The sequence below is a fragment of the Streptopelia decaocto genome (genome assembly GCF_964273445.1).
Source record: "Streptopelia decaocto genome assembly, chromosome: 6".
NCBI classification, from domain to species: Eukaryota; Metazoa; Chordata; class Aves; order Columbiformes; family Columbidae; genus Streptopelia; species Streptopelia decaocto.
The window spans coordinates 60,906,294-60,918,827 of NC_138660.1; the positions used below are offsets into that span (position 1 = coordinate 60,906,294).

Sequence of the window (12,534 nt, forward strand, 5' to 3'; positions counted from 1 at the left end):
GAACTAGTCATTGCTGACGCTGATCTATGGTTCAGGACTTAAAAGTTATGTTCTATTGTCAAGGTCAATTAGCAAAGACTGCAGGAGCAAATTTCTGCATCTCATCTTGATTGTCCATGTGATTCTGCCATAAAAATTCTATGTAGTAATACACATTAGCTGAAATAGATAGACCATTAAATGACTATGGGAGAAACAACACTGCAGGGGGATCCCCTACCCCTGACCCAATTCTGTCCTATTTAAAGTTATTTCCAGACAGGGCAGGGCAGAGAAGTCTAAAATAATCCAGTGTTCTGGTTCAAGCTGACACACTGAGATGCACGGTCACTATTGTGCATCATCTCCAGTGATAGATGTTGGTGATGTATATCGACAGGGGTCAAATTTGTCTCAAGTTGGTTAAATTTATTTTCTTTAAACTTGAGAAAGGGAGGAACCACTAACAAGTCAAATATGCTATCATTTGCATCATTCTTCGTGTGAAAATAATTATTGTTAAATGTTCAGTATAAGAAAAGTGATGTTAAAAAAGTCTGCATCTCCTCATACCAGTGAGGTACCTTCGCTCATTGTTGTAAAGGTTTTAAACAACAGAACATCTGAAGCTGGGCTAAAGGTCTATTTTAGTAGAAAGCTATAAAACGTGACCTAACCATAGTCAGTTCTCCTGGGACGGCAATTACAGCAATAAATGTTCCACAGCAGATGCTAATGCCGTGTATAAACAGTCGTCCTTTAAAATGAAAAGAAATTTTTGCCCCCACATGTCTTTTAGAGTCCCATTGTACGGGTGGAAATGTAAGGGAAATGTAAAATTGATATGCGAACCATGACATCGGCTTTAGTCTCCTCTGTCCTAGCCTGGCCGCGATAAATCTGTCCCGGCTGTAAGTAACGCTAAATGGCCAGAATTTGTGTCTGTCTTTTTTATTAGCTGGCCGAGAGTAAAGTAGGGGTTATCGGTCAATGTCAGGTTCAGCGCCCAGTGACCCACTGGGTTAAAACTGTGGTAGTCACAAATCAAGAGCATAATGAAGTCGGAGAAGAGGGCTATGCTGATTTATTAGGACATCTGCCTGGCTGCAGCCAGCCTAGTCCTGCCCTGCGTAGCGTGAGCTATTAGCATAATCCCCACTATAAAACATCCCAGAGCTTTAAAAGAGAGAAATAAACTGTTCAAAGAAGACTGGCAAAACCAGAACGGTTTATCTTGTAATGCTTATTGTAAGTCTTAACTTTTTATGCCAATACCCTGTAAAAATTATATTAAAAATAAACTAATATTAAAAATAAATTCCTGTCTCCAGTTTTCCAAACCCACTGAATTTTCATCTGAACGTCTGTTCATAATAAAAGTCTATACCCCTGCTACTTTTCAAAGACTTCTTCATCTTTTAATCTTTTATTATTCATTTATATTTAACCATAGTAGTGTCATCCACATATAATGTTATCACCTTCATTCTTACAAAAATAATCTCCTGAACTCTGTAATTTTAAATGTAAACTTCAATTATTGCTGCCAATTATTTTTCACTGTTTTCAAAAGAAAGCAGGAATTAAATATAAACTTTGTGAGTGATAAAGTCCATATCGTAAATTCTGTGTGCTGCAGATGCTGTAATACTACTTTATGTCCACTTTATGTCCTATAGGCCAAGAAGTCTGAGAGATGGGTACAAACTAGTACTGTCATGTCACTTTTTTTTGTACATGAGAGGCATTCACCTGAAAAATCCGAGAAACCATTATTTCTTCCTCGATAAGAACTAAGGTGAAATAGGTGTTCAACTATGCAGATTAAATTATTCCCTGAAGATTACTATATATCGGGCTATATATTAATAAAGATTGTCACCACTTATATGCCTTTGGGTAAAAAAAAAAAAAAAGAGTTAAATAGTGCATTTAAAAATATATATGTGGCTGTGAATGTTGAATGAATTTCATCACTGGTATTATTCCATTTCCTCTGTATTAAATGTTGTCCCGGATAGGAATTTAGGTGCTAACTATAAAAATATGAAATAGTAAGTAGTTAAGAAATAGATACTAAATACTTAAGAAAAGATAAAGTACAAGCCGGGTTTTTCAGACCAGCTGTGATAATAACAATTTTACACAAATTAAAAGTCTAGAAGAATTAATTTTAAAATGATCAAGAGATAATTAACTCATTAAGTACGTGAGACTTCTGAGGCTTCTGAAGAATCGCTAATTTCTTGGCTACCTTTACCATTTCCTATCAGAACAGACCTGAAACAACAGCTGCTGAAATACAATAAAGAATCTATAGATTCAGACGTTTTTGCTGTCACGTCACTGTTACAAATGATGCTTGAGAAATTTTTGAAAGATGCAAACAAAGATACTTAACGAAGGCACGGCAGCAACACAGCAGCAATACCACTGAAGTACAACATGTAGAGGGCATGTACTAGACCAGAGGGATGCATGGATGCACTGTCAAAGGTACTTCAAAATTTTAAAATTGTGTTTATTTCAGTTGCAAAACTCTCAATTTCTCATGCTGCTATGCTGGGGGGATTTTTTGGCTACAGTTTGTGTGCCATTCAGTGAAAACACTTGTACGCAAGAATATAAGACAATTTCGTAAATTCAGTCCAATTAAAAGAATCTGAAGTAGAGGTAGCTGCTCAGAAACTTGAACATGAGGAAACCTGTGTGTGTGTAACACCCTGATGAGCAAGGGCAAGATTCAACTTGTGTATAATGCCCTACTTATTTCACTTTGGTAAGATTTGCTAGTCCACAAAGAATTAAGAAGTGGAGAAACTGAATACCCAATCATTAATTTGAACTGAAGAATTAGAACTATGGAGTGCAGTATTTTTTCCAAAATAGAAACATAAATACATATGTATGTGGATAGTACTTGCCTCCATAAGTTCCAGCGTTGTTCTTCCAGCTGAGTCACTAAATGCTCTATGTATTTGTTTGAGTCCATATATTCCTAAATGAAAAATGATTAAAAGGTTAGTTTTTCAATGTTCAAAGCGTTTCTAAAATTTTGAACAAAAGACAGTGAGAATCAGTTTGTGGAGTCCACTTTCATTTTGCACCCAAGGTTATCCCATATACATAGAAATTAGAATGACGTAAAAAATGATTAAAGCCAAATGTGGATTCACACCAAGTGAACAGGGCAGTAGCCCAATACACTTTTCAGAGATTATTTGAGGGGAAAAGGCGGTGAGGATATGCAAGCTGCACAAATAAATTAGAGTGCATATTATATAAATACATATCCATATTCTAAGCCCAGACTTATCTTCCCTGGGTCCAGACTGAAAAATAACTTCTCAAGAGTGTAGTCACTGTTTTGGTGCACATTTTGCTTACCTTAGGTATAAATCAAAGTGAACTGAGTATCTGACTCAAATATTCTTTCATGGATGGTATGAAAAATATTATAGCATGTACCCTATTTGAAAATGAAACTATAACTCAGCTCCTATATCATTTTCCAGTTCAATATTTGTAGATGTTATAACTTGCAATATGAGCTATATGAAAGCTACTATATTTGTGTCTAGACAGAATTGCTGATAAATTATCATGATCAGATGAACAATTTGGATTTTTTTCTTATTGAAGTCTATTCTTTAAACTCCGTGCAAAGAGATGATGTTTATTCTCAACAGAGAAATATATCCATAATAGAAATATAGCACTTCATTTCCAGAAGAAAGGCAACTCCAGTGTTATTTATATAAAATATTTCAGAACGAACCCACAGAATAACATGTGATATCATATGATATATTTCTATGACAGTGGTACCAGCACGGCCACATTACTATTATTCTGAAAGCCTATGAGTAATGATATAACTCTCTTGAAATATCTCACCAAAGCAAAAATACATTTCAAACCTCATACTTCAGGAAATAACATGTATTAGAGTACTCTATGGAAATGAATCCATCTTCCTTTTGGAGACAAAAGCTCTGTTTTTATAGCCCCACTGTTCCAGCTTTGGACTCCTCACAAAGTCACTTTGTGGGGTTCTTGTTTGTATTAGGAGTTGCCTCTTTACTATAATTATTTATTTTGTGTACAAATGCGGATTTTTGTTGCAAAGTAGTTGGTTCTTCTGAGCCATTTGTGTTCATGACCAGGAATAGGAGATAGCTACCACAGGGACAGTGCATCATCGTGTCTTCTCAAGGTGAAGATAAATGTTAGCTGAGTTTAATGATCATAATTTATATACAAACAAACATTTTTGTTTTTCAGGACTGGAATTGTTCTAAGTGATTCTGTGTTTCTGCCCACAGTAATTATCGTATTGTTCTGACCGAGAGATGGGTTCCTCATAGGCTATGGCGACACAGAGCAATGGTCCCTGGCAGGGAGGGGACAGGAGGGTCAGACACTGCTCCCCAGGAGCCTCAGCCGTATCCTGGTCACACTGTGTGACATGAAAACCTCTGGGTACTGGGAAACTTCCCATTAAACTCTGTGGTTGCCTCAGGCTTAAATTTTAATTTAACTGCTGTAGATAGATTTATTTTGTAGATGTTACTTTCAGAAACCATCAAATAATGTAAATCCTGAGAAACACCATGAACTTCAGTAGCATTAATATAGGTTTTGTACCCATGCTGCTTGGATTAGATGCTGGTTTCAGCGTCAGCTGTTATTCTCCCTGTTACTCAATTGAGTTGAATTTTACTTGGATTACACAATGTCAATTAAGCAGCAAGCTTCTTCTAAGCCAATACAAGTCATCCTGTAATGCACATACATTGAAGTTTAGAAAAATTATACAGTACAAACATATGAGGATCAATTGCAGTACCAAGTTCTTTAAAACAAGCTGCCTTTTTTCACTTAATATTTTTTACTACATCGAACCTGGTATAAATTAGTATTAATACGTTTCTATCTTTTTAATGTAATATTAAACAATATTCCTGATTTATTCATCAGTGCACTTTGCCCTAAAGGCAAGGATAGGATCAGCAGTTTTATTCCACATAGTGGAATGATAATTTAAAAAACTCATTCTGAAGCAATTTTCACAAAAATATTGTCTAGAAATAAAGACAATGGGGAAAAAGAAAGCAATGTGTTTATCCTGCATGACTGCTGCCTTAATGTTAAGTTTTTCCTGCGGCAAATCAGAAATATTATTCAATTTCTCTTGGAAGACCTTCAACTCAGGAGTATGTAATCTGTCCTTGTGCAAAAGCAATGTAAAAAAACAACCATGATTTGATAGAAATACTGTGATTAGAAGCACCTCCTTTCTCCTGTGCTGTTGTGGCACATTCACGTGCCAGCCGTGTCCCAAGCAAGCCATCTGCTTCACACAAGGGCTCTGTTCCTAAGCCCAGCTTTCTGCTCTGTTCTGTTATCAGTTACCCCAATAAGCCAAATTCTGCAAACCCTGGGTCAGAACCCAGTATTATCGTTTTGTCAATGTGAACCAAATAGTAAATAGTTATTTGAAACTTAGAGCAACTCTGTAATTTAGAATAATGTAGCACATTCAATGAAAGCATAAAATCTGAGAAACTAAACTATATACAGTTTAGTAAAGTACTGACATTTTTCAGTACCCAATAGATCACGTCGAGAGCAGTAATACAAATATTCTGTAGCTTTGTTGGAGCTCTGTATGTTAGTGTATTTTTATAAAGTGATGATATTATATAGCAACCCTGGAATCCCCATCCATGCTGTTATTCACAATCGAACAAGACTTCAGCAGCCTGAGCTGTGCTGGCCCCACTTTGAGCCCCCTCTGACCTCCAGCAGTTCCTCCCAACCTGCAGGATTACCAAGAAGTCCGTGATTTTTTAAAAAAGTGATGTTTTTAAAATCCTTTCCATAATGAGTGAAACCCGTCCCTTTCTCCATGAGTGAGCTTCCAGCCAGGAGGATTTCACTCCTCTATCTATCCTCCTGTGATGGCATATGTTTTAAGGAAAAGACCTTCTGTAATATGTCGAAATGCAGTAGAAAATCTTTCTAACAGCTGCACAGATTCTGGCATCCAGGAGGAGTTGGTATGTAAATGTCACATACCAGCTCATCTAATTTAGAGAGCACTAGAGAATTGCTTTACCAAAATTGTCGCTCCTTTGAGCTGAAGCACCAAGCCTACAAATGTACCCAAGTATGTTTTTTGACAGAACTAAGTATCTAGATTTGCAATGCTTAATTATTCTGCTTTTTTTTTCTTTTCTTTGTTAGCTGGATGACTGTCAGGAAAAAACAGGGAAGAGAAAGGAAATGAAGTGGCTCTGCTAAGGCCCAGGATCCACTGCTCAGTATTTTGGTTGGTTACGTGGGTATTTGTTCTGGCACATCCATGTTGTTGTGCTGGGCAGCGTATCAAAAATTATACAGCACACAGAACATTTTCCCATCCATTGTTACAAAGCAAACCCTTTGGGCAACCTTCGGCCTATAACACAGGAATCCCTTGCTGGAAGCTGGAGGTGATAAATTTAAGCTAAAGAAATAGCACATAGTCTCTGCCTCTCTTAAGGAACTTGCACAGCTTGGTATCAAAGACAGTTTAATGAGCTTAGCAATATGTGAAAAGGATTAAGGATACAGTCGTTGATCCAGCAAATCACTTGATTATGTACTTAATTCAATAGGGCTACTCATGTGCTAGAAGTTAAGCATGAGCCTGTACCGGGCAGCAGTCCCTGGGAGGCGGCGCTGGGACTGGCCTCCCCGCAGCTGGGCTGCCCCGGCCCCCGGAGCCGGCCCCGCACACCTCGGACTCCCAAACCCGCACTCCTCAACCGGGTACATGGGGACACGGCAGCCCCTCTGCCTGATCCTGCCTCCCCTGTTCCAACAAGCTCCCAAAGCACCACCTGGGTGTGAAGCTGAGATGCCTGAGTTGGGCAGAAAATCGGGAATTTGGGGCAGAGTCTGGGCCGGCACTCGCGTTCCTGCAGCCCAGCTGTGAAGCAGGGCTGGGAGGTAAAAGTCCTTGTGCTGGTTTGACTGAAAATGAGTTAATTTTCTTCATGCAGTTAGAAAGCTTTCTTTTTCGGAGCTAGCATGGTCATTGTTTGGATTTAGTTTGCGAACAAGAAGATAACACCCCTGGACAGGGTTAACGTTTTTAATTGCTCTGTTCTGAGAGCCAAGGACGTTCTGGGTTCTCTGCCCACAGGTGTGAGGCAGCTGGGAAGGGGGCATGGATGGGGCAGAGCTGACTGACATCCAGACTGATCAATAGGAGTATTCTGTGCCATTAGTGTCATGCTTCATATTTAAGGAGAGTCAGGATCTTCTGGCTAGTCTTGGAGCGGCTTGGAGTGGGCACAGAGACCTGTTCAGGAGAGTTCTGTTCGGGACTTTCTTTAGTTCAGCCTTTTGCCATCCTGCCGTTTTGCAGAGGCCTCTGGGCCTTTCTGCATCTTTCTCTTTTGTCTCTCCTGGATCAGCAGTTGTGGACCAGGTGCTGCTTCCTGGGACTGGCTGCTCGGTGTGAACAGAGTTCATGAGGAATTGCTTTGAGTATCTTTTATATTCTATTTCCATTTTTATATGTTATTAGTAGTAGCAATATATTAGTGTTATTTTGTTATTTTATTAAACTGTGTTTATCTCAATACATACGTTTCTCCCTTCCCTTTTGATGCTCTCCCTTATTCAGGGATGGGAGGGGAGTGAGTGAGCGAGTGACTGTCATGGTTATATGGTATTATAGCTTGGGTTAAACCACGACAGTCATACTTAGCCCTGCAGAGCCCAAAACATCCCTTTCCTCCCCTGGCACATCTAAGACTGTTCCTGGTTCGGTTGGGCTGGACGCTGAGCAGAAACCCTAATGCCGTCCACTGCACCACCAGCTCCGCTAGGATTTGTATTTGAAACCAGACAGGGAAACATCAGCGTGGCCTCAGGCTCTGGTGCTTCACAGAGGAGGATGTTTGTCCTTGGGGAGCAGAGAAAAACATTGAATGTGCAACCTGATAAACTTGCAGACAAGTTCCTGCGAGTATCTGGAGCCGTCCAGCTCTGGAGACAGAGAACTACACAGAGAGCCCACAATCAGCCGCTACAATGCAGAAAGTCATATTTTCACAGGGAAAGGTTATTAAGAAATCAAACAACAACAAAGCTGTCTGCAGCCAAACAGCAGACTGTTGCAATTAGGAAATGATGTTTGCAAAGCAATGAGTGGATGGGATTGACCTGTGAAGGGGAGATCTAAGCTGTGACACCAAGTGCGGAGACACAAGTCATCTTTGAAGGAACTTGGAAGAGTGCCCTGGAGTAAAGCTTTAGATCCAGGCAGACTGCCTTCAGAGGATATTTGAACTTTTGTAAAATATTTATTTTCGTTATCATCCTGCTGCATAAACCTTTGATAGAAAATAGGCTTTTTTCCAGCAGTCCAAGAGGACATATATATATATATATATATATATGTATTCTTGTCTGGTCTATGTTTTTCACATGTCTGAAAGCATTGTAATTGAGGATTGGAGCGAGTTGTCTGTTACACATTACTCAGCTGCACACTAAAAATAAATCGGGTATGAAAAAAGACAAAACCTCTTTGCATTACATGTTTTTGTCACTCCCTTCAATACCACACCTGGCTGGACTGCTCACCTTTGGTGCTAAATAGCAATAAAAGCTAAACCAGGTGGCTTAAGAATAGAAGATCTTTTAAAACTGCAATTATTGCTGATTGATTCTATCCCTACCTAATTTCAACATGTTATTTGAATTGTCAGTTTTACTAACAACTGGCATAGAAGTGTACATTTAGAGCATCTGCAATGGAGCAGAAGGCTGGCGAGAGCCCTCATGCACATACTGTGGAATTACACCATTATGGTAAAAACAGTAATGATTATTTTAATAAATGTTGAGCAAATTTCTTAATTGTTCAGAATCACTCAAGCCTCAGTGAACAGTTCATATTACATCTCAGCTGCAGTGATTAACGCTGATTTACCGACTCATCTGAAGCCAGTTGTTTTCATAAAAAATCAGCTGTGTTTTGCTCCTGCTGCGGCTGCTCAGCTTCTGCTTTGCACCCTGTGAAATGGCACTATCCACAGAGGACAGCAGAGTTTAATAAAGCCTGAAATAGCAAAAGCTCATCAGCTAACGGACAGATTCTGCGCCCGGTGCACTGTGAACACAGGGATGCGGAGAGAGTTCGCAGAGGAACGGTATCCGGACTCACAGCTGGCATCCGTTGCTCCTCTGCATTTGAATTTTTGCCAGGTTGTCCCCGGAGAAGTACAAGCTCCGGGATAACGACGTGGGTACAGTGCTACTCAGTGACACCTGATGTTCACGTTCTTCCCACACAGCGCCACAGAAATGCTGTAGCTTTCCGCTATCTTCCACCAGCTTATAAAACCTTCTGGTTTCCATTAAGACATTTTCTACAAGGAAATCTCATGGGAAGGCACATGCAGCAGCGATGTAGAGACCAGTGTTCCGTGAAGCTCTTCCCTGGCTTAAAGGACCATAGCTGGAAAGTGAAGAACAGATTGGGTGAAAACCACTGCCACCATTCAGATTTTCAGATGCTTGGCTGGCTTGAGTTGCTCACCCTTTAAGGGCTACGCTGGTTTTACATGTCAGTTGAACAACCTACATGGGCCTTGACATGAAGGCAAAGTCACAGCACGTAGGAGGACAGCGATGATGCTGGATTTTACTTCTCGAAGAGAAAAAGCTAAAAAGTTGACCTAATTGAGGTGAATAAGAGTAAATCAATGAAGTATCTTGGTACTGGGAATGAAAAAAAGAATCCCAGAGCTTCCCAGCTCCTACTCCATGATGCTAAGGAGTGAAACTTAAAAAACAAATATAATGTGTTTCAGCTTTCCAAAGAGAAGCCTGATGTCAGATTCGGGCAGAAAAATAGCAGAGCAGTTTTCAGCTGGGCTGCATCTGCTGAATTCCACCTTTTTGACACAAGTGAAGTGCTATAATCTCATAGGATGCTGCAAAATTCATAATACACTATTGTAAGACCTTTCCTTGTAAGGAATGCTGGCTGTCTTCTAGCAAGAACACACAGCTTCATTTCCAAGGTGCATGACTTCTCAGTGTTCTGATTCCTCCCCAAAACCAGATGACTAAGCAGACTAATCCTTGCCATGTCGCCTGCATGTCTGTGTGTCTGCATGGCTGTATGTCTAACCCAAGCCGTTAGGATCAAGGCAAAAATAACGGAGAAGCTCCAGCAGATGCCCATGTTTTCCATGGCCCTAGAAAATGTCTGGCAGTCGTAAAGCCACTGTACTGGATCTCATTTCAGTTTAATACTCTGACCCCTGACTTTCAAAGCAGTTAATAGTTTAAGCAATAGCTAGGTTAAAAGACAAGTGTCAATTTATAAAACAGTGTGAGAGCTGTCCTTTTTCGGGGCAATGAAACAGAGCACAAGATAAAGTAGGTGAGTGCTAGGATAAGTTCCTAAGATCAAACAGATAGATGAAAATAATATTTTACATAAATTAGGCACTTGGACAGGCAATGTCAAACTGGGATCCATTAAAAAAAGATGTGCTTATTTGACAGACTCAAGTATTTTTCAAAATAAGATAGAATATAAAGTAAGGTAGTGGGGAGTAAAGTCAGAAACCAAGAAGATGGATGAAACATAGGAGGAAGAGATAACTAAAACCAGAAGGAAGGACAGCAGGAGTGAGTAAGTACAGTGAGCATGTCTAGAACTTGACACATTTTGGTTTTACTAATACTTTTACTCCAAAAATTTAGCATTCCTTAGGCCTAGAAGTCTATGCAAATAACAGGCTTTGGAAGTTTTGTCATTTCTACTGTGCAAATTATTCTGTTTGGCTGTATAAATAAAGGAAACTGGACGTTTTGTCCACCAGGCAAATCCATGCTGGTTTTAGCTGATTTTCCTTCCCTGATGGAAGTATAAATCAGTAAAAGCAAATACAAAGCATTAATGGGAATTTACTAGAATTATCTTGAAATAGAAAAGGATTATATCTTCCCAGGAAAGTGTGAATTTATCAGACATCCTCTGTGTCACAGAGCTTTTAACAGCAGTTCACAGCTTCACTGAACACCACATCAGAGGTGCACGCTCTTACTGCAGGAACAAAACCCAAGATCATATAGAAGTGTGTTCTACAGCATCGGCAGCTGGATGCCCTTGGTTTGTATTTGGGGCAAACCAGGAGATCCTTTTGGCAATTGGTCTGCACAGAGGCTGAGTGTCCATGGACACCCATCTCTCCAGGTGTAGCTCCTGCAAATGAAGCTCAAGCAGGCTGGGGAGGGCCTGATCCCGAGCAGATGATGGTGCAGACGATGGGCTGCACTCACCCGTGCTAGTCCCAGAGAACGGAAAAGCACCGAGAGCTCTTTGAGCTTCTAAACTACCAAAAAAATCAACAAGGCCATTGCAGCAGCCAAGGATTTCAGTGGGAAATGGGAAAAACCTGCATTTCTTCCAGGAAAAGGAATGGATATGGATGGGCAGGTTGCACCACAGTGCCCTGACGGTGTCTCCTGGGTGTGTTTGGGGCTGCTCTCCCAGTCACCTGAGTACATGGAAAGTTCTCGTCCTCAGGCAGTACAAAACCTCTCCGTATAGTGAAATACAAAACAAAACCACAAAGTGAAGCTTAGCGTAGTGGTACATGTGGCAGTGCCCAGCTGTCCAAAGTTACTGATGACTATGTGTAAGTTAAGGGGGTGTCAGAGTGACAGAATTGTTCATATGTCAGAAATTCCACAAATGAAAATGCATCAGTGGTACTTAGAGCAGTAGGAATATACTATATAGCTAAACCAGACACTCTTGGTCAAAAAAAAAAAAATGAGTGCAAGAAGAAGCGCAGATTTTATGAGTTTGCTGCTGCACATTGTGCATATTTACATGAAATAATTAGCTGTAGCTTTGTTTATGTCAAATCCAATTTACATTAATAAACTTCACCCAGCAAAGACACTGATGCTGTAAGAAAATGCGCAGAAATGTTAGCAGCCATAAAGATGCAGAGTAAACACTGGAGCATTTAATTAATCAATTTCTGACATTACCAGGTAATTACAATTTGAATCATTTCTTGAATGTTTTTTGTGAATATAAATCAGTCACAACACCGAGAAGAACTGCTGGTTGGAGGCATTTGACTTGTGTAGACATATGGCACTTCCATGTGACTCACACTGACTAAAGAAGACAAGGAGTTATAATAAGGATAGAAAAACATTCATGGGATCTACTTCAGAGCTGGGGAAATCTAATTCTAAGGCTATTACAGACGTTTGGGATTCAGAGATAAAGGTACTTCATTCTCGGTATTTATCAGACTTGTTAACTCATTTGGAATAACATTATCATCCATCCTAACAGCAAATACCTTGGGACCTTAAGCTTTCTACCATTTTCTTTCACTGCTTCATTATCACTTGTCCTCAAATATATTCTGGCAACTTCTGACAAGGAACAAGGTATACACACAAAAATCAAGTCTGTCTTCATATGGTTTTATATCCACTTCCAAAAAAACTAAA

At 39.8% G+C, this 12,534-nt stretch overlaps 1 protein-coding gene across 1 annotated transcript in view; it reads right to left on the reverse strand.

Annotated features, from left to right (window-relative positions):
* NCKAP5 (NCK associated protein 5) overlaps positions 1-12,534 on the reverse strand; it is a gene marked incomplete at its 5' end in the record, with an annotated part of 361,561 nt that overhangs the window by 254,364 nt on the left and 94,663 nt on the right. The window contains one exon of the mRNA XM_082054889.1: positions 2,900-2,977. Coding sequence (XP_081911015.1) covers positions 2,900-2,977 — 78 coding nt within the window. The remainder of the gene's footprint in view (positions 1-2,899; positions 2,978-12,534) is intronic.